The sequence below is a fragment of the Amphiprion ocellaris genome, chromosome 16 (genome assembly GCF_022539595.1).
Source record: "Amphiprion ocellaris isolate individual 3 ecotype Okinawa chromosome 16, ASM2253959v1, whole genome shotgun sequence".
Taxonomy (NCBI): domain Eukaryota; kingdom Metazoa; phylum Chordata; class Actinopteri; family Pomacentridae; genus Amphiprion; species Amphiprion ocellaris.
In genome coordinates this window covers 4,949,865-4,977,830 of record NC_072781.1, presented here as the reverse complement: position 1 = coordinate 4,977,830, position 27,966 = coordinate 4,949,865, and the positions used below count along the sequence as shown (strand labels likewise).

The 27,966-nt window shown below is 39.4% G+C and overlaps 2 protein-coding genes across 2 annotated transcripts in view; one reads left to right on the top strand and one right to left on the bottom strand.

The window, feature by feature from the left end:
• rgs17 (regulator of G protein signaling 17) overlaps nt 1–23,020 on the top strand; it is a 29,137-nt gene extending 6,117 nt beyond the window's left edge. The window contains exons 2-6 of the mRNA XM_055018734.1: nt 1,110–1,494; nt 5,313–5,443; nt 12,017–12,091; nt 12,176–12,407; nt 15,329–23,020. Coding sequence (XP_054874709.1) covers nt 1,492–1,494; nt 5,313–5,443; nt 12,017–12,091; nt 12,176–12,407; nt 15,329–15,517 — 630 coding nt within the window. The 5' untranslated portion in view covers nt 1,110–1,491 and the 3' untranslated portion in view covers nt 15,518–23,020. The remainder of the gene's footprint in view (nt 1–1,109; nt 1,495–5,312; nt 5,444–12,016; nt 12,092–12,175; nt 12,408–15,328) is intronic.
• A 3,062-nt stretch (nt 23,021–26,082) lies between these two features.
• Nucleotides 26,083–27,966, bottom strand: part of pcnx2 (pecanex 2) — a 42,009-nt gene continuing 40,125 nt past the window's right edge. The window contains exon 40 of the mRNA XM_023276594.3: nt 26,083–26,488. Within this exon, the coding sequence (XP_023132362.2) occupies nt 26,315–26,488 (174 nt within the window). The 3' untranslated portion in view covers nt 26,083–26,314. The remainder of the gene's footprint in view (nt 26,489–27,966) is intronic.

Genomic DNA, 27,966 nt, shown 5'->3' with positions numbered 1-27,966 from the left:
GTACGTTGAGGACGTCATAAACCGCGGACCTCCTGTAGTTGAAATAAGTTGTTCATGATTACAGTTTTGTCAGCCAACTGCTCGATTAATGAGCTCATCATTTCAGCTCTCAGACTGTGTGTTTCCCAGTTTGTCCACCGTTGAACTCCTGCTCAGTACACGTACCAATCATATTTCTAGTGTGAAGGTAAATAATAAAAAACAAGAAAGCGATTCTTGTCAGAAATGTTTAAAAAAAAGGTGATTTCTGGTTGTTAGATTATTATTAACTGTTTTGAAACTCCAGAAAAGTACTCTATCTGCTCTGGATATGGAGTTATACAGTATGGTAATGTTTTGAAAATCAGATTCTGCTCTCACTGTAGCATTTGCCAATACATAAATCTACATCATTAAGCCGTTTTCCATGACAGGAACATTAGAAACCTTGTGCATGTTCAAACCATAAGAGCCGCATCTATAGAACCTCTTTCGGGGTCGTATTTAAGGGAACAAAAAGCTCCGGGGAGGGTACTTCTGAATAGGCCTGGGTGATAAAATGGTAGCAGTTTGTACCACCAATATACACTTCATCAATAGCAATTAGAAAATGTATTGACAGAACCTTTGACGGTTAAATACATTAGATATAAACCACCATGAAAACACAGTGTTCAGTTGTAGGAACAAGCCCCAAGCAGGCTTCCTCCCTGGCTCATAAACAGCCTACATACCTAATTACTGGAGCAACTTCGACCTCCTTTACCCAGCTGTGGTTACTGTGCAATATGACATTTCAATCAAAATCGCAAAAACTGCTGTGCTGTTTCCCAATGCTGATTAATTAAACTCATAGAAGACAGCAGTGATTGGTTAAATTCAGAGAGGATAATGAGGCACTATTTTTTCTGCCCTCTTGATGTTCTCATCTCATAGCAGTCTTCCCTTCTCAATCACCATCAATAGCATAAAATTATAGGCTAACATAACAAAACCTCCACTGTATGTGCTCATAGATGTTCTCCCACCTGCCCTGACTTGGGAAATCTGTGTATTATCTTCACAATGAAAGGATTCTGTTGTGATTGTGACCCTAAATCCTGTTTTTGTTCTCCCTGTGTGTTTTCCAGATGCTGTACTTTCACCGCTCCCTGTGCTCGCAAGTCCATAAATGACCCTTTCATCGAGACCCAAGGAAGCCTAGGAGGCGACGGTGAGCGAAGCGAAAAGGAGCGAACGAAACAAGTCAACAAGGGGAGGACGTAGTTACATCTCACCTCATCTTTCGAGTCCATTTCTGCACCAGTCGGTCAGGGATGGTGACACCAGTAACCTCTCTTCCCTGTGGTGAAAAGAACTTCATTGCCGAGCCCAGTATCTCCAGCAAGCCAAACAGACACTCAGACAGTCTACCAGTCAGTCACTCCGTCAACCAGCCTGCTATCATCCAGCAACCTATTACCTCACGCCATGACTGCTCTGTCTGATCTGTGTTTAGGAACTCACTAATTCATGGTAAGTTTGACGCCTGTCCAGTAGGTTTCCTTTTAATGCAGGGGATCCTCGACTTACGTCTGAGTTCGGTTCCTGCAGCCTGACGTAAGTTGATTTTCGCCGCAAGTCGAAACTCTTGAAAATGTAAACAAAGCCGTTACGTACATCACGATATCGATCAGTTTACATATTTGTACAACTACAGTAACGAAAACAGTCATTAGCTCACACTGAAACACAACTTGGTCGGAAAATACTGCCAAAAATTTAAACAAAGCTCTGTGGTCCTGCTCAGTTAAACCTTTTTAATTAACCTGTTGACGTGTATCAAGGACTGTTCACAAGTGGGAGACCTTGAAAAAATGTTGCAGCTAGCGTCTTTTAGAGGAACACTACAATATGAGACAAGATTCTGTGGTTTTGCTCCGAACTGGGTAACTTTTTACACATTTATAAGTCTGATAAAAGGTTCAGTGGGAGGTGTGATAGTTTGGACTCCTTTGAAACAACTATATGCTATTAAATCCATTCCTCTTCTCCTCTCACTTGTTTGATTCCATTGAAATGGGATGTATTGGCAGGGACTAATAACTGTTCAAACCGTCCTAAATCAAATGTCACATGAATTTATTATTTATTAAAGAGGAAGAAACTTTTTTTTCCCTTTTCAACTTATTATTTACTCCTAGCTTTGTGAAAAATGTACAACTTCAGTGTTTACAGAAACATTACTGTATGGTTTTGGTAGAAAACATAATCATTAGATGTGTTTTCAAGAGTGATTTAACTGTGGAAAAAAAAGCGTTACATTTATGATAAATGGATTGGTTCATTGTTCTGAATTGGTTGCTTTTTCTCAGCTCTTTTGACAGTACCAGCAACCCTCGACAGTGCTGAATAATAGTGCAGGATTTTTCACTTTTGTGCACTTGCTCTTCACATTATCTGTGGTTCATTCCTTGGCTGATAACTTGTGGCTCGTTTCATGAAATTTGCAACATAAAGTCATCTTCTCCTGTTTCTTTTGTCACTTTTACCTCCGTACATGTGACCTTTGCACAGAGCTTGAGAGGAAGTCATGAGAAATTATCTGCAGCTTGCAAGTGACAGTCATTTGTGAAACAGGATGTTTGCGCTTTCTGCATTGATTTTGTGCAACAAGTCCCTGATGGTGAAGCAAAGTGGAGACTTCAAACCGGATGATCAGTGATATGACGTGGTAGTTTGAATTCTACGCAACATTTTACGTAAATCAAATGTGCAAAACGTGACACGGGGGTAAATTGAGAACTTATACACCGTAGTTGTCTTTTTCTCAGTCCCTCTTTTTCCTCTCATCTCGGCGTATTTGTATTTACACGCCATATTTGCATGTGCTGTCAATGCGGCCTCCATCTCCGGGTCTGAGACAAAGCTGTGCCCTCGCTGTCATTTGCATCCAGCAGCCTGTTTTTTCCACCGGTGCTGCTTGGGTTGCTGAATAACTGATGGCCGACATTTGCATATCAGGCTGGTCGTCAGCGTTACCTGCATCATCATCATCATCATCATCAGTGTAGTAAATCACATGTGTGCAGGCAGAGCAGAGGGAAAGAAGGGAGGCGGCACTTCTGGACTCCTATGTGAGAATATTATTTTAAACCCTGACTTTCGAGGTAAGAGTTCTTCTTCATTAATTACTCTTAAGATTCCCAGATTGTTTTTTTTTTTTTTTTTTTATTAAAAAAAAAAAAAAAAAAGATTCCCAGATTGTAGTTAATTAGTGTCTTTTTTTCCCGCCACACCAATTGGTAAAGTGAAGCTTAAATGCCCTAAACTGTGACCTGAAATCTGTGGTGACAAAGGAATAATTCAATTTGATGTGGCCCTGTTTTAGCAGATCTTTGTAGTGGATTCTGGTGAATATTTTGGTTAGTTTAAGGTGGCTACTGTGGGATAAGGATTGGTAAGCAGTAAAATCTTTTTTTTTTTAGAGAGTGGTATCTTTCGTTTGAGGAGCCTGAAGACTGTAAAAGCACCGTGTTTGCCTATAAAAGACCATTGTGTTGGTAAAGTGTCTCTTCTCACCCCTTTTACCTACAAGGTGATGCCACATTTACCTTCAAAACCTTTGTTAAAGACACAGGACTGCCTGCAATCTGCAATTCTACAGGGTGGGCATACATCTCCATTCATTGAAAAATATATACTGTATATTTTTTACAAGCATACCTTCAACTGTGCTAATGCAAGTTCATCAACAGTGGACAACACGTATTAATTAATGTGTTTTCAAAACAATGGTAATCATATAGAGCACATTCTATAAATAAAAACAGTTGTCCAACATAAAATGTTTATTTTTCTATATATAGAAACTTAAAGCACACCCTGTATAAGTCAAACTCTTATTTGACTTGCCATTTTCTTGTGGCTAATGGTATAATCATGCTTATGTGTAGCTGCAGCAGTAGAGAAATTGCACATGAAAGTCTTGCTAAACTCACCAAAAAGATAGTTTTGGTCAAACAATGCTCAGCTCAGACACAGTATGTTGAATTTTCAGAGGAGATGGCAGGAATGTTTAATGAGATTATAGTAAATACACTCTTTCTGTGCACCATTTAGAGCAATATTGATCGACTTTATTGGTCATTTCACACACTGTAAAGAGCAAATGTGAGAAATCTGTGGCGACAATGCAATAATTAAATTCACTGTGGCCTCCTTGTTTTAAGTGATCTTTGTAGCTGATCCTGGTGAATATTTTGGCTGTTGTAGTTTATGGTGATTACTGTGGGATAAGGGTTGTGATGTGTTTGATTTTAAGCCATAAAGTAATTTTTTAGGGAGTGGTATGTTTAGTTTGAGGAGTCCGAAGGCTGTAAAAGCACCGTGTTTAGTAGTAAAGTGTCTCTTCTCACCCCCTTTACCTACAAGATGATGCCAGAATTTCCTTCAAAACCTTTGTTCTAGACACAGGACTGCCTGCAATCCACAATTCTGCAAGTTAATATTTAGTGCTCACTACATTTTCTTGTGGCTAATGGTATAATCGTGCGTAGCTGCAGCAGTAGAGAAATTGCACATGAAAGTTGCTAAACCCACCAAAAATGCTCTGGTCAAGCAATGCTCAGCTCAGACACAATATGTTGAGTTTTAGGAGGAGATGTAAGGAATATTTAATGAGATTATAGTAAATACACACTCTCTGTGCACCATTTAGAGCAATATTGGTAAACCTTATTGGTCATTTCACACTCTGTAAAGAGCAAATGTCAGAAATAAACGACATTAGCAGCAAAATGAGCAACGACATGAAGTGATGGTGTAATTAAAAACAAGTCAGACAACAGCTTTAATTCACTCTGTTTAAATCTACATCTCCTGTTGTTCCATGTCGGATGCTGCACATTCGGAGGCCAGACAGAAGATGAATGTAGAAAAAGCTGAATAGGTTGGAGTGAATGTGTGTGAATTTGTGTGTTTATTGCACCCGTGTGTCCGTGTTTGTGTGTGATATGTAGATCTTCTTCTGTGTGCTTCCATTGAAATGCATGTGTGGCGTCCATCAGAGGCGAGCGAAACACTTGGCTTAACGCCAGAAACCCTCGTACCGTACAAGGAAGGGAATCCTCTCCGTCCTGCCCGAGTGCTTTCGCTCTCTCTCTCTTTCTCTTTCATGCTCGCTTCATCTCACACATACTCCCATCACACACTTTCTTTGATTTTTTCCCTCTCTTCTATTATAATATCCTGCTGGTGAGCAAAAAGTAAAGCGCGGGACCAATCTGCTAACTGTGAACATCGAACTGAAGGGTATTTAACTTTTGTTTTATGTCCTTATTTTCCTTGCGAAGCCCCGGAGTGTGAGTGGAGTGGAGATGAGAAAAAGGCAGGCGGCTCATATCGAGGCCCCACCCCAGGCCCCTGGACAGCCCCGACCCAACACCTGCTGCCTCTGCTGGTGCGGCTGCTGCAAGTGTCTCTGGTAAGAAAAGGCTTCACTGTGCTTCACTGGACTATAATGTGACACCCAGATTTTTATTTGGTTTCTAGGTACTCTGTGGGTCATGAAAATAAAGAAAAACCATTAAATGAGAGTGTCTCCCAACATTTGACTGGTAGTGTACATTTATTTACACTTAAGTAACCTGATTACTGATATAAAACTGGTAAGACAACAATCATCTGAGAAGAATACATTTAACCATCCAGCCAAAGCCATGTAGTATGAATTTAATATATTTTTATTCTAGTATTGGGCAGCCTTCCTCATTTTTCCCATTAGTTTTGATTTTTTCATTAATTTATGTGCTGTGCTGTTCTTTTGAGCTGCCATAGGATCTTAGCATTGGATTTACAACAACATGTTTTAACCCTCATGTCATCCTGCGGGTCAAAATTGACCTGTTTTAAAGTTTGAAAATGTGGGGGAAAAAATGTTTTCACAGTGAAACGTCTGATGTCCACATTTTCAACATTTTTGGGAACTCTTTGAACATTTTTGGTGGAAAAAAAGAAATGTTAAAAATGTTTCCTAAGAACATTCACAAAAAATCATTTTTTGTGAATGTTCTTAAAGAAAATATTAGAAATTTTACTGATATATATGTAATCACTTTTGATATTTTTAGGATTTTTTTTGGAAGATTTTTACTCATTTTTTGAAAATATTAACAAGAATTTTCTTGCCAAATTTGAGGGATTTTTTAAAAATAGAACTTTTGAGGGAAATTTTTAAGGAATTATTGGAATTTTCTTCCTGAAGGTTTTTGCAAATTTTCAGAAATTTGGGTAATTTTTTTTGCAGAATTTTTCGATTTTTTCAGACAAGGAAACAATATTTTTTGGTGCCTGTAAATGAGAACAAAAGGAGGGTTAAATGGTGTCAGTATTTGGATCTGAATAATAACCCCAGTGCCTGAAACAACAAACAGTGCTGCCCTTAATCCTCTTATTTAATCTGTGATGTTGCACTAATGTTCAGTTCCCTAATTCATCTGGATAAATAGACTTTACACTGACACAGAGCGACGCCTGATCCAGTGGATAACATTAACCTCTCTCTTCAGAGTCACTCTTTCACTGCTGTTTTTGTAGTTGTTGCTGCCATTTGTTGTGTTTTTGTGTAACCTTATTATAAACGGTGCCGTCTCACTGTCCATCGTGGTAGACTGATTTTTAGAGAATGAGCCAGGGTTAAATACTCGGTAATGAGCCGATTATTTGTAGCACCGTTTGGTAAAAGAAACAGCTTAAAGGTCATTTTGGGACTCTACAAGACAGATTTGTCTGTTTATGTACTAGTTGGGCTTTTTTTTTTTTTTTTTTTTTACCACAAATCAACAATAATGAAGCACATGAGCCTCATGATTTGAATTCAGAAGTGAATAGAAATGTTTTGTACGACACAGGATTGTTATTATATCAAGGATGGCCTGTATCCTTCTTTCTGCAAACCCAGCAGATCACATTGGTGGGGTGGAGGTGAAGGCCAGGGCTTTGAAACCATTTAAAGTATTTAAATATGTTTTGGCAAAGCGGGATGATTGTTAACACACAGGATGTCCAAACTACAGCCGGTATTTATTTAGAATGCAAACGCTGTGGGAAAAAAAAGATTATACAAGGCAGGTATTTCCACTTTTTAAAAACATATCAGCGTTTTAAATGACTAAGGTTCAGTGTTACGTGTTTGAATATTAGGGCAGTGGCACAGTTTTCATTGAGAACATTAGATTTGAAATGAAACTGTGATGAAATTGCTCTGGGAAATGTGTGTATTTGCTTTCTTGATTAGACCCAGATGAGGGGATTTATACCACCCATGTCTGTTTTCTAGGTTTACATCACCACATTTGTTAACTTGTTATATCTTGTTTGTTGAATCTGCTCACAAATAGAAAGGTAGAAACTAGTTTTGGGGGGCATAATACTGGTGTTTGCCACTGGGACGTTGTCAGCAGATTCCTTTAGGTCTTCTAGGTTGTGGGTTTGGGCCTCAGTAAACCAGATTTGGTGGGATCTAGATCTTGGGTTCTGCACTTCGTGTTGTTCCTCCATTCCTTACCAGTTTTTGCAGTGTGGCAGGGAGCACTGGCCTGCTGGGACTGGTGTATTTTTGTTTTTTATGAACTGACTTATTGCTCACAGCTGGGTCATTTAAGGCTTCTTGTTTTGTTTTTTACAGAATTAAGTTAGTGGAAATGCTTCATTTTATTTTACCAATACTGGACAGAACATGGGGACTCCACAACACTGCAGATATTTGACTACTAACCACTTTTGTTTCCACACTTCTCTCCTGTCTACTTTGTGTAAACACAGCCTGTAGTTCAGCCCAGTGCAGCTGAGCCACCAATGGCTTCACGGTGGTACCGAGGAGCACAGAATTTTTAGTTTTTTACAGAATCTGATCAGAGCAAACATTTAATTTTGGAAACATAAAATAAAGAGATTTGGATTAAAAATCAAGATTTCAAGATGACATTTTGTTAAGTTTAGCAGCTGAACGACATGTCACTGGTGAGTAGTTCAACAACTGTTGGAAAGGTCAACATCTGATGGGTCAATATATAATTGCGTGACTTTTTGTAGCATAGTTGACAGGTATCTTAGTTGACATTTTTGCTGTTTTCAGGCCCTAAAATCAACATGGCCGCCTATAACCAAATACCACATGGCATTTTTACAGAAAGATTCTTCTAAATATTATATATAATATTGAGTAAAATTAAAATTAAAAAATATTTATAAAGATATTGTAGTAAACCTGTTGACATGCCATAAATCCACACTTGACTCACACACTACTTTACGTTAAATAACTCAGAAAGCCTTGGAGTCTGGCCAGACTTTTCTTCAGGAGGAAATGACATCATGTGGAGCAGGTCATGTGATCTGGAATTAACACACTTCCTGGAGAGGTGTTTTTGTAATGGGGAACTTAGTGGAAAGTGATGTGTTTATTTTCCATATAAAATTTGATATATTGCCAAAAAAGAAATATCTGTCATGATTATCTCAACTGAATAAAAAGAACACAAAACTATTTCTGAATCAGCTCATTTTATTATTGTTTAGCTAATTAGAAGGTGGTTGTTATTAAATTTGAACAGTTATTGACATTTTAGTGATATCCAGTCATTTTTATAAGTAAGTGATTGTTTCCATAACAAATAATTCTGGAATTTGTAATCACATGATCATAATGAACATAAAAAACATTAGTTTTTTTTAATTTTAATAAAAATGTATCCAAGATATATCCCATGGACTTCAAGTCCCTCAATTATGTATTGATCCTGTTGATTCTTTCTGCTTTTCTCTTTTTTTAAGAGATAGATTTTGAGTCATCCAAAGTCATTTTGATCAAATATCCTGCTTAGACTGAGTTGTTTTTCCCCAAAAAAGTGAAAGTCACTCATCATTGGTTTAAGGATTGGTTCAGAAAGTTGAAACGCTTCAGATTTTTCCTGTTTTTACAGTTTGTGGTTGTGATAGAGTTAAACAGAACCAAACCAAACACCACACAGTTAAATGAGAGTCAGTATCCCAACAGATTGCACAGTAAGTCATAAACTTGCACAAAGACTCGCTGCCCCTGAGCAAGGCAGGGAAGCCAAGAAGCCGGTGTGTCGCTGCTGCAGCTGCCTCGCTGTGGCTCGTCTCTCGCCGGCAGAGAGGAGTGAATGAAACATTGTTTTCAGGCAGTGAATGGTGAATGTGCTGCTTCTTTCACACCACTTCATCTGAAGTGGTGGCAGCTTGTGGACTGTGACTCTGCTGTGTGTTTTTCAATCAAACACTGGTGTCGGATCTCCAGAAAGAGGCTGGAAAATCGTCTTCGCTACCCTGCGTGTTTATTTATTCTAGTGTGAAGGCTGGGAGGGGTAATTTACAAAGTTTGTGACACAGCTGAGACTTTTGAGTGCTATCTCTTTTACTGAGTCGAGTGGCCGAGATGCGAGCGATCCAGAAAAGTATTAAAAGGGCATTTTACATTTTGTTCTCAGTTTTTCTCTACTTTCTGACCCCCCCCAACCCCATACCGTCTCACCCCTCCTCACCCGCCCTCACACGAGGCCTTATCTGGATGGGGTGCCTTCTATTTTCATCCTCACATCACATGCAAAACAGCTGTGAAGAACAGCCTGTATATTTAGCTGTATTGTGAGGTCGCCGGGAGGCTGTGGCTAGCTTAGCCCATTACTGCTACACAATGGGGACTTTGACAAGAGACAGCAAGAGGAAGGAAAGATCCTCCATGGTGGGACAAAAATAGACCGCTCAGTGTGTGTTGCATTGTGCAGCCGGCAAGTGTGACCGAGCTACAATAGACAGAGAGGCTACCGTGTGTGTTTCGAGTGTTTACATAAAGACTTGTGTTGTTTTATCCCAGTGTGATTAACCCTCTGAACCTCAAAACCTGCCGGCGGCTTTGAGAAGGCACGTTGTGTTTAAAAAGTTACCCAAATTACCCCAAGTGTCCTTATATCAGGAAAAATAATCTAATCTAACCTTAAAGTCTCAAAATTATTTTATCCTGCTCATCTCATGTGAAAATGTGCATTTTCTTTAACCAAATTCAGCAAAAAACTAAAAATTCTGCGCTCTTCGGTGCAGCTGAGAAGCCATTAGTGACCTGGCTACAGCCACCAATCACGTGACTGAAATTCAGGAACTTTTCAGCTGAACTGACCTGAACTGCAGGCAGTGTTTGAACAGAAGAGATGTGAGACAAATATGGAAGCAAATTAAAATGTAAATAGTAAAATATGCTGCACATGGTGGTGAATAACCTCAAGAGGAATACCAACAAATGAGTATTTCACTGGATCCTACATTTGCCATAATGCAACCCATTAGTTGTGACTCACAGAAGACATTTTACAACTGATTTCATTATCAGCAGTCCGAAAGCTTAAAATATAAGAAGTTCAGATTACAAAATAGGATTTAAGAAACAGAACATTAATCTAAATGTGGTTTTTTTTAGATAATGTTTGAGACTAAGACATCCAGCGTTACTAGTATAAACGTTGTGCAGATGAGTCCTTAAAATGTGCTGGTAATAGAAACGGACATGTATAAAAATGTCTGCTGCTGCATTTCTTCCCCTCTCTAAGTCCTGATCAGTGTGGGTTCATTTTTTATCTACTGATACTTAAATCCTGCTCCACACTCTTCTTCACTGTGCAGCTGCGCGTGCACATTTAGTGACATATAGGCATGAAACACTAATGTACAGCTGGACAGCTATGCATTAAGTAGACGTGGCCTACAGCTAAGCTTCCTTTGAATAGCTCTGAATCCTGTTTTGTGTGTTGCCCTGTGGTATGGAGAGTGAAGTTAGCTACTGTTCCAGGGTTTGACGCACTAGAATACATAAAGTGTTTTTTTATATGAAGCAGCTGTGTTTAAAGACAGTCACTGGTGCAAACTGTCAGTTGGGATGTAATTGATTTATTTAAACGTCTAACAGAATGGTTTGCCTGCATTACAAAGCAGTTCCAGTGTTGGGGTATTTTGACTGCTGGTGTATCCTCAGAGCAAGCAATAAAGGATTGGACATGAATTAGGTTTTATGTAGCGGATTCCTCAATTAAATTTTAAGAATTTTATGCAATTTGTGTAAACACAGCCTGCAGTTCAACCCAGTGCAGTTGAGCCCCCAGTGGCATGACATAAAATAAAAAGACATTTTTGGCCTGGACAATGGAGAGAGACAGGAAACATAGGTAGAAGAGTTGTGGAATGACATGCAGTAAATGTCCATGAGCTGGATTTGAACACATGACCACTGCGTCAGGGACTATAGCCTCCGCTTATGAGTCACCTGCTCAACCAGCTGAGCTATCTGGGCGCCCAAATAAAGTGATTTTGACATAATACAAGTTTACATTTGGTTAAGTTCAGCAGCTAAATACCACGTCACAGGTGAGTAGTTCAACAACTGTTGGAAAGCATGAAACATGAAAGTCACACATAACTGGTTCAAGGATTGGTTCAGAAAGTTGAAACTCAGATTTTTCCAGTTTTTACAGTTTGTGGTTGGCATAAATGAGGTCATTTTCATCATTTAAAGAATCAGGAAGTCCTGATTTTAGAGAATGAACTCATTTCAAACCAGCCAGTAGGTTTTGGGATTCAGAGAGTTAAACAGCACCAAACTAAACACCACACAGTGAAATAGGAGTCAGTACCTTAACACGTACAAGTCTTATTGATTAGCTCCTTAGTGACGGTAGAAATGGAGTTTTTTGGTTCTAATGCTGACTTTCTTCTTGGATAAAAACGTATCTTTATCCTTCAGAACTCACATACATTGTATTTTTGGAGCTGATGCCATTTTTTTAGAGACACAATTCCAGTGTTAATATATCAGCTACATAAATTAGGATTTTTGTAGTGAATCTATCAATTTAATTTTAAACATTTTTTGCAATTTGTGTAAATTGGAACTTTCTGTGATGTCATTTGAACTCAAATGGTACTATTTTAACAGCAGAAACATACTGGGGTTCAGATAAATAATACTCATTTCTTTCCTGTAACTCAGGAATGAAGACAGAATGGAGAGGAGTGAAAGACAGACCTGCACCAAGATGGACAGTATTGAAGCTGCTGAAGAACAGTAAGTCCAGCCGTCGTCCCTCCAGTGTCACTATGATTGTGAGTTTCTGTCTTTTCACACACAAACATGCATGTTTGACTGCAGACACCCCAGTCTGGACGAGGTGCTGTCGTGGGCTCGGAGCTTTGAGATGATGCTGCGCTCGCTGGAGGGTCGGGAGATCTTCCGGGAGTTCCTGCGCTCCGAGTACAGCGAGGACAACCTGCTCTTCTGGTTGGCCTGCGACGAGCTGAAGAAGGAGACGAATCCCTCAGTGGTGGATGAAAAGGCCAGGATCATATACGAAGACTACGTGTCCATATTGTCACCCAAAGAGGTGAGCCGCCGCAGGAATACAGCCGAAAGGTCATATGTCTTAAAGACCGCTTATGAAATCAAACCTAATTTAGCCTAGTTTGCCTTCTAAAGGACAGGAAAAAAAAGCTCCAAAGACATTTCATCTAAGACTCGACAAGTGACTCTGTGAGGGCACATGACCAGAACACATGAAATCAATTTACTAAACAGCACCCTTGAGCTGGTAATGTCGGTCAGTTTACCACTTTGGTCCGGATTTATGTATCTCAATAATGCAATAACAGGAAATCTGGTTCAGACATTCATAGTCCACAAAGGATGAATCCTCATGACACTGGTGATGCACTGACTTTACTTATAGTTGCTGCCATGAGGACAACATTTTTCCCTATTAGTATGAATTGTGATCACTTTGCTGATCTGCTGAAACAACATCAGGTCAGATTTATCCACTTTATCCAGCATTATTACCTTTAAATACAATGGCCAAAATGCATTTTTTCATCAGAGCCAGAAATTGTTTTTAGAAATGGAGAATCCTTCTTAGTATTAAATAGGTGTAGTGTGTGGTTGTGTGTGTGAAAACTGACCACATGAAAGCTTCACACTGTGATTTCATCAAAATCACTTTTTCCTACACGTCTAATTCAAAAGAATTGCGAAAAATAAATAATCTTGTCGAAAAATCGCTCCCTTGCACAACTGAGAAGCCATGAGTGATTCGGCCACGACTGACAGACATGTAAATGACAAAAACTCGGACTTTCGGTTGAACTGCAGGTTGTGTTTACACAGAGCAGAGAGGGGACAAGTGTAGAAACAAATTAGAGAGCAAAATAAAACACGCTTGTTTGATAAAATAAATACAGCATGGCTAAAAAACAGCGTGCAGTGGAGCAAGTTGTCAGCAAGTTTTAGGAAGATACATACAGCATAGTGAAATATTTTTTCGAAGTCGTGAATAGTACAGGAGGTCCTCGGGTTACGACGTCCTTGACCTACGGCGTTTCGGCGTAACGTCAGAACTGGTTACATGGAACTTGTTGGTGACCAGAGCGGACGAATACGTTGACACACGGCGCTTTGAGACGGCTTTGTTTACATTTACTTGTTGTACGCCACCTTGGATTGTGCTACATTTGCTAACTTTTTGCCCTTCATTATGGCTCCCAAGCACAAGTCAGACTCTTCTGATGGCAGTGCTTCGAAGAAAAGAAAAGGAAAGCCATAATAAAATGCTGGGAACAGGGCGAAACACCAACGAACATCGGTCAAGTTGTAAAAACATGTCAACATATTGTAGCGACTCTCTGTGATGAATGAGTGAGACTTTATCTGGTTCTCTGGTCATTTATTGAACCTTCACACAGGCTACTGTGGGCCGTAACCAATGACAAAATAACTACAAAAACACGATAACTGATAACCACAATTAGCTGCTGTTCCCAGCTCTGTCATTCGACACACTACTGCTGATTCTCAGCCAATCAGAGGTGAGCTAACTGAACATGGCACGTTCACTGACATTAGGTAAATCTGGGACTGAACAATAAACATTGAAACATCAACATCAACAACAATATCAGTCCGTTACAATATTCTGTTATCTTCTTGTAAAATGATTCATACATGCATGAAAGTCGTTTGTATTCATGACTTTTATGAAGAGCTGATCAATATCATGATGCACGCAACGACTTTGTTTATATTTTCGCCGGAGTTCCGACTTATGTCGATCTGTAGGAACGGAACTTCGACGTAAATCAAGGATTCCCTGTATTGTGAAAAAAAAAACATTATGTTGAGATTGGAAAAAAAATGACTCTTTAAAGATCTATAGCGAATAGAGCCACTAGTGTGTTTTTTCCAGTATTTGTTTCACCAGTGGGCAAATGTTATACATGTTGATTCCAGCTTCTTTTTTCCCCAATTTTTGTAAAATGATTAATCCAAGAAATTCGGCTTTTGTTTTTTCCTTCTTATAAAGTATGGCATTATATCCATGTCATGCTGCACAGAAGATGTTTTTGAGTTCTCTCAACTTCTGACCTCAGTTGTGCTGTTTCCATAGAGTCAAAAGACTTTTTCTGGCAGTAAAAAAATGAGACGGCGGTAAGTACAAACATTAGCAAACAAGTGAAGCACTCAGAGAGCACAGTATTCCAGAACGCTGCTCAGTCTTTGTATCATTTCAGACGGATGAAATATTTAATAAAAAATGACCTTGCGCTGAGCACAGGTGTGTGTTATGCATGTGTACGTTATGTACGGATAACAAATCACGTGACCTAAATATGTAGCGGGCGGCGGGAGTTGATGGGACTCAGAAACACCCCCACAATTTAATCACGTGTTCCTTGTATCATTTCCGACTGATAAGTCCACAGAGATGGATTTGTAGTAGAATCACAATCTTGTGATCGTCAGCAGGCATGTGACGTAGTGTTCACTTGTTGTCATGGTTACAGTGATGCCGTGCTGCTATCTCACAATGATACAGAAATCTTTAACAAATCTGTGGATCCAGACTATAAGCTGCATCACTGCCAAAATTAATAATGGTTTAATCTATCTGTCTGTCTATCTATCTGTCTATCTGTCTGTCTGTCTGTCTGTCTGTCTGTCTGTCTGTCTGTCTGTCTGTCTGTCTGTCTATCTATCTATCTATCTATCCATCTATCTATCTATCCCTGAAAATTTCATCCACACCCATTAATCCCTTTTTTGAGTAATGTTGCTAAAAGATGAAAGGATTCATGCCAATCGTCACATAAAACATCAAGAACCTTCTTGGAGTTTAAAACGTTAATGAAATCAACCACAGCTGTACTCTGTCTTTAGTGCTAATGTTAGCACGCTAGCACATCCTTGCCTTTGTTAACATCCCAAACAGGCGAACCACGATTGGATGAATCTGATTTGTCCCGTTTGTCGTCTCAGGTGAGTCTGGACTCGCGGGTCAGAGAAGGAATCAACCAGAGCCTGGCGGAGCCCAGTAACCTCATGTACGAGGAGGCCCAGCTCCAGATCTACACCCTGATGCACCGCGACTCCTACCCCCGTTTCCTCAACTCCTCCGTTTACAGAGACCTCCTGGCCAGCAGGAGGCGCACCTGCCTCGACACCTAGACCCCTTCGCCCTCCGTCATTGCCATCGAACGCCAACAAGACTACTACTTAAACTTCAAATACTACTATGGTGCCAGAAGTCGGGTTTGGAAAATCTCTCCCTCTGTTTCCGATTGAAAAGACTGAATGACATCCGAGATAGCTGGTTGTTTTATTTTTTTTTATTTTTTATTTTTTTTTTAAATTTATATTTTTTAAGCAATTTCTATCCAGTTCTCCACTGGAGCCAGGTCGGCCTTTGCTGGTTGGTTTTTTTGGTCAGTTTGAGACCAATAATGCTGGCCAGTGATTGTTTTGCTAGCAGTTTGTGCTGTTTGTTTCGGTTGACTGGCCAAACCACGTATCGGCTGTCGGTGTGAACCTGACGGCCAGCTGTTGGTTAACTGTGGACAAGGACTCCTCAGGCAGTGGGGACAGAAAGAGAGAGAGAGAGACAAAAAAAAGGACAAGCCCACTGTTCCTGTACTGTAATATTTAGACCTTTTACCCTCACTTTTAATACTGTCTGTCTTTCTCTTTTCCATTTTGATTTTCTATGTCTGTCCCGTTCCTCACGTGTTCAGTTTTGATTTCTTCACTGTCCAAACATGACACCTAGTTGTTGTTGTTGGTGGGAGTTGAGGGCGTCTTTGCCCGTTTTTTTTCCAGTAGAAGCACTGGCTCTGCATGCGACTCTCTCTCTCTCTACAGTAGCTTGACGATAAAAGCCCGGGACTGCAAGCGTTTTTGAATACTGAGAAGTTTTGAGGCGGGGGGAGTCGTCCCTCTGTCCAACTGTCTGTGTTCAGTGAAGGGAAAAAAAAACACTTCTGCCAATTTTAAGCATACTGCAGATTTTTATTGAGGAGATTGGAAGGCTTCTGCAGCATCCATCCATCCACCTGTCCATCCGTCCGTCCGTCTGAGCACTTTCCTTCATTAGGATTCTTTAACTGGGAGAAGTAAGGGCTAGAATTGTGGTTGGGCAGCTACATCTATTATTATTACTCATGAACTTTCAAAAAAAAAAAAATCTCTCCATTGAGAAAATCACAATGCCTTTACTCGTAGGAAAAGGCAGCACAAGCGCTGCTGGAGTTTTTTCTGGAAAGCAACCACAGTTTGTCCAACAATCCCTACCTCCCATCTTCTCTCCCCCTTCCTCCCTCCTCCTCCTCCCTCCAGCTCAGACCATCACAGCCTGACAAGCACAGGTGCCCGATGTGGGGGGAAAAAATCACAGCTGGAGAAAATATTAAAAAGAAACCCACATTGATTCATCTACATTTTCAAATTGTTGAGCAGAAAAAAAGGTGTTTTACAAAGAATGGAGCATTATGGGAGGAGAACAGTAGCAGACGCCGCAGGCACTGACGTAAATTAGAGGGGTTACTGAGCCCTGGCCTTCGTCTGTAAGGCTTTAACTTTAGATGCTGTGGACGGTCCCTGGGGTTGGACGTCCTGTATCAGCACACGCAAAACCGGGTGCCAAACATGATGTCAAAGATGCTGTGAAGAGATATTTGATGTGACTCGTCTCCGTCATTCCGACGTGCGCTTCGGTTAGCTACTGCCTGTTCCAGACGCTCGAAGAGGGCTTGGTTTTCTTAATAATGCTAACATGCTACCATTACCAGGCTAGCAAAAAAAAAAGAAGTTTGCGTAGTCGTGCGACACACTAGCCTTTCCGACAAAAGCCAACTAGGTTTCAGCATGCTGTAGGCAAGCAGTTAGCATGCTTGTGCTAGCCATGCTAACCCTCCATCCCACTGCCGGCCCTCGCACACTCTGCTTGGTTTTTCTAACCTGACTTTGACAGCATGCGATGATAACGGCCATGTGTGTGTGTGTGTGTGTGTGTGTGTGTGTGTGTGTGTGTGTGTGTGTGTGTGTGTGTGTGTGTGTGTGTGTGTGTGTGTGTGTGTGTGTGTGTGTGGTACAGTTACACACTTAACCGAAAAAAGAAAAGTTAGAGGGGATTCTTGCCAAATTTTTTTAATATATAAAAAGGACGTTTTGTTTTTGACGACGTGAACTTTTGTTCCCAGCCTGTGGATGCGCCGTAGAAAGTGCATGAGTGCAGTATATGCTATTTTTTAAATTAACTGAGCCTCTGTTCGTATCCATCACGTCACTTGATGGATATCTGACCTCCTGGTTTGGTCGGTGGTTCGTTAGAGCAGTTTTTAATGAATCGGTGCCACTGATAGATGGAGGCGTCCGTCGTCGCCGCCTCCTTCAACTACCTGAAGTTCACGTGCCAAGAGCAGATGGTGTGGGACGTCTAGCAGGCTACTGAAGTGCAATTGGGTGCAGATTGGAGTGAATTTGAGGCTGTCTCACTTCGTTTGATTGGTTTTTGAATGGTCAGAATGTTCAGCTTTCAGGACAATGTTTTTGACGGTGCCGCTGGATTATTTGAGAGAAACTGGCTGCTTCTAAGTTAGCACTTGCAAGTTTTACTAGAGGAAATAAATGAGATAATTCAGTTTATCTTAAAAAAAACACCTCCAGATGTATTTTTCACTTGCAATCTTTAAAAATGCTAACGAGATGACAACTGCCAGTCGTGATTTATTGATTCTGAATCATCACTGTAAAGTCAGGAAGGTGAAAAACCCAATAATCACCCCGCAGTTTTACAATGTTTCTTATTCTAATATATCTATTTAACCTTTGGCAATACAGTACTCACATGCAGACTGCATTATTATCCATAAGGGCTTTGATTGATGTTGCTTGGCTACTTTAATGAAGAGCTTTGCATGCATGCGCCCAGAGGAACACAGCAGTGATCTCTGATACCGAAGGATCAGTTTTTTTCACAACAGGGTTCCAGATGTTGCATTCGGGCACCTCTGGAGTTTTTTTTTCGACTCGGCAGAGAACACCCGTCACTCATACAGCTCTCCTCCCCCTCCGCTGCACAGTTCCAGCTCCGTTTCCTCGTCCCTGAGTCTATCTAATAATTAACAGGAGAATGTTTCACCAAGAACCAGATAATGAAATCATGGTGCAATCAAACCGAGTTTACATTAATGAATTGTGCGATGTGTTGTTAAATACTCATACCAGTGGGGGGCCAGCAGGTTTAAGGCTGGTGTCTGCCCAGTGCTGGCTGGAGTTTCAAACTGGGAGTGTTTTACTGGGAGGAAGTCCTTTCCTCTTAATTTATTGTGACTTTTACACAGTTTGGGGGGGGGGGGGGTAAAAAAAAGTACACGGTTGTTTATTTTTAATAACTGCATTTCAAAATGTGGATTTTACAAGCAATGACGATGATGTGAAGGGATGTTGGGTCATCGCTGAGTTTTGATTTTTTTGTCTTTAAATTTCCATTGATTCCAAGCGAGTGGGTCTTTTTGAAAAACATGGCTGTGGTTTTTAAGGTACTTGACTAAACATGAAAAAAAAATAATGAAAAAAAGATTGAGAGTCCTGACGGGATGGAGGAGGTTTGCGAAGCTTTGGCCTTACTGACACGTTTTTTATTTTTTTTTTCCTTTGTACAAAAAAAAGAAGAAGAAAAACAAACGTCTCTGTAGGCTTTTCACTACCTCTCATGTTGGTTAATTTATTTCACATCTAGTTGTCAATGTACGAGTTGTTTTTAGATCTACTTGAAGCCTAACACTGTAAACAAAAATGTGCACAGAAAATGACTATATGTATATTACCAGAGGGGTTAAAGAGAGCTTGGCCTAGTCAACATAATTTTTTTTGTTTGTTTGTTTGTTTGTATGTTTGTTTTGAATTGTGTTGAGCTGAACTAGATTTTTGCATCTCTATAAAGAATTCAGGAATCCACTGTCTAAGGGCTAATCCCATTTTTGCCTATGCAAATCTGTTACTGTGGGTGAGCTGGGAAAGGGCGAGCTACCGCACCTTTCACCTGTTGTAGATGGACCATGGTTTACATTGCCCTTTGCTGATATTCTTCAATCTTATTCAGCAAAAATGTACACTTAATTTTGTTTCTATATAAATATAAATACTATATATATCTATATATATTATATATATAAATATATATATATATATAGATATATATATGACAAGTAATTTACACAGAAAATAGTATATGCCTTCATGATGATAAAAAAAAAGAAACCTTGCTGAAAACAAATAAATGTGTTGTCTGACATGTGGCTGTGTGCTGGAGTCTTGGTAACAGACGACTGGAATTCATTCTCAGACCCCATGCAGTATTTCCTAACTGAGGGTGTAAGAAAACCTTTATTTATTGAACCTCATCATGACTTTCTGTGACATTGTTACCCAGCCCCCAAGGTGTTCGGGTCGTTTTCTTTCACTGTAACATTTGGTCATTCTTTTAAAGCAAGATTATGTAACTTTTGCTCAACGAAGGCCGTTGGTTAAAGATTAAACATTACGTAGCACAAGTAGAGTCGTAAAGTCAGCAAACAGACTCAGTAATGTCAGTTGCACAGTGTTTAGCCTCCGATTTGAAGCAAAGGGTCTGTTTTACTGCTTCTGGGTTTTTATTTTTAGTCAAAAGTTACATAGTCTCTGTTTGAAGGGCTGAGCTGGAGCAAACCTGGAAACAAAAAGCAAGCCGAGTCATTAATGGCATATGCCTTTGAGATGCGCACTGTCCATCACGTTCATCATGAAAATTCCACTCGCCATGAAACGTTCGACACTTTAATGTGGTTAATCTTTTCGTTGTCCGTGGACGCCGCACGGCCGTTTGTGAATTTGTAATTTTAATGAGTGCGGCGCCACGTCATCACAAAACTTATTTTTCTATTCATGAACTTCTTCTTTTTGTAGCCACATCCGGTCAGACTATCACTGTGTTACTACAGTAGCATTGATGTGGAGCAGAAGTGGATTTTTTCAGTTTTTTTAAAAACACTCCACTAATGCAAAAGTAATAAGTTACTCACAGGACCACTCGCTCAGCTCTTATGCGCCACTTTTAGCATCGAGCTGAGGTTTGATTTGGGTCTTTTATTTTGAAAATGTATCTCCTGACCTCCTGGAAAAGAGAACAGGATGGTTGATGTATAGATTTTTTTATTTCCCACAGTGCATCATGGCTAAAGAAAGACGGGTTTATCGACTGATGTTGGTTTGTGTTGGATTCGGTGCCTCTTTATGCTTCACAACAGACCTCAAGATCTCTTTCTCTGTCCGTCTCACTTTCCTTCTCTTGGGCTCTCGCTTCCTCTCTGTAACATCACACATGCAATGCTGTTATTAGCAGTTCGAGCAGAGACGGCCCCGTTTTACTGCAAAAATCACACAGATGTTTGATTTATCCTACACCGGTACCGACGCCCTCCTACCGTCTCTTTTTCGTACCTCTCCCGGAGGTGTTTTTGTGCGACTTTAGGAAAAGAGATAACGTTTGTGCAGGTACTTCTTGAAGGTGGCTTTCAACAGTTTTAGGCAATCACTTTTGTCTTTATTGATTTAGATGCCTAAGCCTCTTGGTTTTTTGTCATGCCTTTGTAGATAGATCGCAGTCGTCGAGAAATGATCTGCAGGTGAAAATAAAAAGAATTTTACTGTCACTTTAGGCAATTAAAAGAAGTGACATTTTTTCTATTCAGCATGCTTTGTGCTAAATAAATGAAATAATTCAGTTATTTGCTATAAACGATACTGTATGAGTATGTATTCAAGTACTGCAGTATGCAGACAATTAAAAATATGAGAAACTCTTTTAAGAGGTTCATATTTTTCTTCTAGTATGTTTGACTAATATTGACGGTTATGGGTACTTAATTCTTGTTTTGAGTGTCTCATGTATTACCAGAATGACTAAATGACCCTCTTTTAAATATAGACTATGGTTGGTTATTTCCACGTGCATGATTTGCAGAGAAATTTACCAGGACAGTGCTTTATAACCAAGAGTCTGAGATCAAGTCAAGCTCAACTTTTCACTATTTTTCACTGGTTGCTTGACGACTTTTGGCGAGATCCTGACTGTTTTGTTTACATCGAGGCAGGTGAAAATGTGGTTGTCGTCGTCACAAATGGAGAGTGAAATTAGTCTGTGACCTCCGTTTTTTGGATTTTAAAAAGGCAGAGATGAGAAAATGACCATTGAGCTTTAAAACAGTAGCCAGTATAAGAATGAGGAAACATCTCGGAGCACTTTGTTCCTACCAGAACACTTTTCATCATGAAATTTATCAGAGGATCATCGAAACCCTTAACTGTAGCATTGAGAAGACTTTTCTATCGTCTCAACTGATGAAACGCCACCCTGTGTCGTAAAAGAGCACAGGAGGGACTCATCTCATCCGGAATCGTCTTACATTATTGTGAATCTGTACTTTAAGGCAGAGCGGGAGCAAAATGAAAAGCACGAATGATGACCGAAGCATTAGGGAAATTAGATTTAGTGAGAAATCTTAAATTATGTGGCAATTTTCTGCATAATACAGAGAGCAGAGTAAAGATTAAAGACATATTTGGGCTCATTTTAGACAATGTGGATGCAACTAGATTTAAAAATGAATTCAAATGTAATGGAAAGACAAAGTTAAATATAAGCTTATACAGTTTTTTGCTGAGAGTTACGTAAAAAGATTGACTTTCAGTTCGACGCTACAGCCAGTAGCCGGTTAGCATAGCCTAGCTAGGACTAGCTAGCTAACACTAAAGGTGAAACTGCTAGCCTGGCTCTAAGCTAATTGAGTTACTTATGTTGAAATTTGTTTAATATCTACTAAAACCAGAGGTAAAACAACAATTTCTGGTTTTAATGTCGATAAAGTGTCAAACTATTCTTATACGTAGCTTTGTGTAAGCTAAGCTAAAGGCTACTGGCTTCAGCTTTACATAAATAATCTTGTGTAACTCTCGTCAAGAAAAGGAAATAAGCATATTTGCCAAATTAATCCTTAAAAAATATATTTTAAAAGTAATTTAGGTGGGAAAATGATACAATGTAATGCTTCTTTGGTGGATAAAATATGGCAAAATTGTAATCTACCTTTGGTTTGGAATTGTTTTCGGTATAAAATCTCATGTTCTGTTGGACTCCTGATGAAACACATTTTGTCACCTGTCTTTTCACATTGCTGTCGTGGGTTTGTGTCACCTCTGAATCCTCCACATGTAAACTACAGACCTGTGTAAACAGCCGCTGATGTGAATTACAGGCAAACACATCAGGTCCAACAAAAATTGTAACTGTCACAAAAGAAGCTGATCACTATTTTTTATTTGTTTTCTACTGTTTTAATTTACTCCAGTCAGATGTTTTTTTGGGGTCATTGTTTGTTACTTTTTTTTTAATCTCAAAAGACACAAAACTTCTTGTTCATCAGCCTTTAACTTCACATGAGTGAGCGTTAACAGCGTGCTCGGTTGTGGTACATTTTAATCTGTCTCTGTCTTTGTTTACACGATGACATCTTGCATTAAAAGAAAACTCCAATCTATGGTAACTGCCCTTGAATATCTGTAATTTAAATAGTGCTGCTAGAGAAAGAAATCTAAATGTAACAACTTACAATAAATACTTAATAGATTTTTGCCAAATGTGATTGTGTCTTTCTTTGATGTTTTGGGAGAAAACCACCAGATGCAACCTGCTTGTCACTGTGAGGGTTATTTTTTCGATTTCCCTTAAAGATAGTTTAAACAGTGAATAGGCTGCGGTGTTGATTTATCCAATATAACAAGGTGACATTGATTAAATGATGAATTTCCACCAAAACCATTGTTTTTGATGAGGTTGAATATTCAAGACTAAGTACTACTGAATCTGTGTTGATCAATATTTTTTTATTTCAGTGTCGCACAGAAAAACATTGGGTCAGTGTTGGTTTTATTTTGTTGATTTCTTCCAGTGTTGAAACAATAATTAAACATTGAATTAAAGGAGATTTTTGGTCAGCTGCATTGGTTCCCCAAGCAAAGGAGTTCAAAAATCTTGAGATCTTGTTCACGAGTTATGGGAAAACGGAGCATGAGATGGACAGGTGGATTGGTGTGGCAGCAGCAGTAATGTGGGTGTTGTATCAAACCATTGTGGTGAAGCTCTCAATTTACCATCCATCTACGTTCCAACCCTCACGTATGGTCATGAGCTCTGGGTAGTGACCAAAAGAACAAGATCGCGGATACAAGCGGCTGAAATGAGCTTCCTCTGTCAGGTGGCTGGGCTAAGCCTTAGAGATAGGGTGAGAAGCTAGGACATCCGGAGGGAACTCAGAATAGAGCTGCTGCTCCTTTGCATTGAAAGGAGCCAGTTGAGGTGGTTTGGATGTCTGATTTGAATCAGACATCCAAACCACCAGGGAGGCTTCCTTTGGGTCTTCCAACTAAGGACCAACTAACCTTCAAGGCCCATGTGTCCTCTGTTGCTCGGTCGTGTCGATTCTCCCTGTGCAACATCAGGAAGATCAGACCCTTCCTGTCCGAGCGTGCAGCTCAACTCCTGGTACAGGCTCTCGTAATATAATCAGATAAAGATACTTTATTAATCCCCAGAGGGGAAATTCAGGGATTGACTACTTACTGACAGGTCTCCCTGCATGCACAGTCAAACCTCTGCAGATGATCCAGAATGCAGTTTTCAACCAGCCAAAACCAGCACGTCACCCCGCTGTTCAGATCGCTTCACTGGCTTCCAGTTGCTTCCCGCATAAAATTCAAAACTCTAATACTTGCATTGAAAACTGCAATGAAAACAGCTCCCTCCTACCTGAACTCTCTCATTCAGGTCTACAATCCCTCCCGTTCACTATGCTCAGCCAACAAAAGGCACTTGATACAACCACCACAACAGGGCCGCTTGATAGCTAGACTCTATTCCTCTGTGGTTCCCCGGTGGTGGAACGAGTTACCAAACTTTATTCGATCTGCAGAGTCTCTCTCAGTCTTTAACAAAAGACTAAAAACTAATAGTAAATATAAAATAATAGTAAAAAAAAAAATCCTATTACATCTATTATGGCTCTTCAAGTTGTTTCATGGCTCTTATCCAGGTTGTTTTCTCCAGAATAGATCCTTGCTTGTGTTGTGTCTGCTCTCAGATGTACGTCGCTTTGGATAAAAGCGTCTGCTAAATGAAATTGTAGAATTGTAGGTTTTCCGAACATGTTCATCTGGGAGGAGACCATGGGGTGCTCCTCCAAGGATGAACCATTTTAATTTTGCAACCTCATGACCCTTTCCTGTGGCACCCCCAACACACACTTATGGCATCTATGCGGTATCTCAAAATCTTCTGGATGTGTGGATATATTCCAGACTTGAATATCTTAACAGTTTAAAGACAACCAGGTACCTTTCTACAGACATTCATGGTACTCAGAGGATAACTCCTTTCCACTTTGCTGACCTCCAAAGCTCAGCAAAGTGGGCCAGTGTTCTCACTTATCTATTATTTACACGACCAATTGGCTAATTTTGGTCAGATAATCATTAAATTGACCAAGAAGTTGACATTTGTGGTTCTGAACTGTAATATTTTTGGAGAGTTCATAGTTTTTAACAACAATCAAGACACATGCTGTGTTGTCTCAGGGGTACTTTGTGTTTAGTTCTAATTAGCCTGCTAATATGTCAAAGTAAGACGGTGAGTATAGTAAACCTTACACCTTCTTAACATCATCACTGTGCACCGTTAACTCTTAATAACACACAGGAATGATAATAGGAATGCTAATAAGAAATTTAATCAACAATAGTAGATATGAAGTGACCGAAAGCTTGGATTTTAGAAATATGAGGTTGTGTTTTTCATATTTTGTTCTTTTCAGTTCAGTTATTATGTGAATATACTTTATTTTCCAACAAGATGGTCTAAATGGCATTTCAAAGCTCCCTCAACATTATATTTTTGTAGACAGGAATACTGAAACCTTTGTTTATTATTTTGTTGGGGTGAATAGTCAAACTTGAACAAATTGAAACTAAAAATACCAGAAGCTAGAGCTTAACAATTTGGGGAAATGATCTAATCACAATTGTTCTGATAATCTTTTTAAAATTCACTTCAGTTTTCACTTTATAATAGATTTAAAACATGTGATTGAGCATCACACGAGATACCATTAAAAAGCTTGACTGCCATACAAGAAGGAAGGCATGGATCTGTAAAATCCTGGATTAGATGTGCTGCATGACATATATTCTGAATTGAGATTTTGCTACTTGCATTGTTTCAAATGGTGATTTTGGTTTAAAGTTACAAAAGCTCATAAATTATCCACTATTAAGTTAGCTGAACCTATTTTATAGGCCTTTAAGAGCAGATTTGGGTCTTAAAATCTTCAACAGTAACTTTCTTTTTGCAGTTTCAGTCAGTTTAGTGTCAAACTATTCATCACAAATATGTACTGTCAAGTTTTTCCCAACAGCGTTTCCTTTTTCTTTGGGGAAAATGTTTGACTGAAGGCCAAAGGGTCAGAAATCACATGCCGGCCTCAAACAACATGCATTTGTTTTTGTGTCTTCCGCACAATATACGGTAATTTAAAGTTAAATGTTCAGACCTTACAAATAACCTGAGAAAAGAGGACATTTGGCGTTTTTGCAGACGTGTTCTTCTTGGTGAACTCAAAGCAACAGTTTTAAATGAAACCTTTCAACCATTCATTTAAAAACATCTTTATTTCATCAACCAGATCCGAGATCATGTTTTCAGACTTTACATTCAGACAACAGGGTGAGACCACATGCTGAGGACATGAGAGGAGGCAGGTTGGTGTGCATGGGTGCCCTCTCATACAATCCTTTGTATGTACGTGGATATGAAGAACTTTTCATACAGTCCTCTCTGTATATAGGCAGAAAGTAGGGGCACTCTCGTGTGTTTTCTCCTTCTCAGACAGTCTTTTGATCGGTCGGCTCTGGAGCTGTCGAGGCAGATGCTGAGTCCTCCTGGGTGTTGTCTAATCCCTGGCTGCAGCCTCGGTCGCTCGAATGCGTTTCTTCTTTCACTGTGGTGACGCCGTTGGAATTGGTGGCGTCTATACTCTCATATGGCTCTGATGTCCACTGAGGAGGGAAGAAAGAAGACGTCAACAGCCGGCACAGCAGGGTTTTCTCAACTTGAAATAATAATTTTGCCTCGCTGGCAGCTTATTCTGTCAGTTTTATAACAAGTTTTACTGATTAAATTGTAAAAATGATATGAACAACAAATAACTTGACTAACTTTTCCTAGACATTTTGTCTTCCCTTTCAATGTGATTATGAGCTTATGTAATGTGTGCTGCGTTCACATTTTGGCCTCAAGACGATGACAAGAGAAGCATCCAGAAAGAACTCTTTCTCTTGAGAGCATTAAAGTGCTTATAGTGCACATTATGGTTAATTATAGTGAAGTTTCAGGAATTGTGCTTATTTGTTTTCTTGCTGAAGCTCAGATGAGATGATCGATAGTGCTGAAAGGACCCAAAGGTAGACACATTAAATCAAAGCCCAAAAGATAAATTTGAAAGTTTTGCCGATTAAACACCGATATATTCTGAATTTCTCATAAAACAGTAAATGCTGTTAAGTGTCGGAGCAGAATGATGTCCTTGCGCCGTTTAAGCTACAGGAGTGGTCGGAGCCAACAGGTAAGTTTAGAACGACACTGTGAAATTAACAATGACTCAACATGTCTCCCGTTTCAGTTAAGAGAAAAAGTTAAAGATCAAATGATGAACATTACTGTCTGTCTTCAGCAATTGTCATGATGTCACTCTTAGTTTTACTTTGTCAGAAAATACTAGAACGTGACCCAGACTGGAGCAGCAACTCACTGTGTTGTTATGGAGGAACATTAGTGTTGGATTATTTGTGACCATTATATATTTAAAATGCAACTCTGTCAAAGATGACATGTTTTACATCTGAGAAAGGGTCTGGTTTTTCATTTTGGTTCATGAGTCCTGACTTCATGGCAAAGAAACTAATGGAGTAGAGAAAATGTGATTTAACGTTAAAAGGCATCAGAGGGCTGCAGAAATAATGTTTTACAGTAACTTCATTCATTATGTTGCTTATATACAGCATATATATGTATGTATGCATGTATATGTAGCCCCATTGAAAATAGGGCACTTAACTATATTGATGACCTAAAAAGTTATTAGGTTTTTATGTAAAAAAAAAAAAAAAAACAAACAAAACTGTTAAACTAAAGGTAATTGAGTTAACTAAGATATTAAAATAGTTAATTCATGTTAATTTTTTCTATAAACAAAATGGTTATTTACATAGTTGAAATAAACTCTGTAAGGGGGGGTGATCTAAATAATTACATTTAGCGGATGAGAAAATGAAAAAACACAGACTACTCCTTTTAATTTCAATTAACTGTTTATTGGTCAAGGGTTAAAGGTCAAGTTGTTTTCCTGTGTGGGGATTGGTCGGAGATGAGGAAGAGAATGTTAGGGGGCGGGAGAAAAAAACGTTAGTTGTATGTTAGGAGAGAAGACAGTGAGGTGCTCTAGAAGTTCAACAAGGTTTTTAGAGTCCAAGTTAAA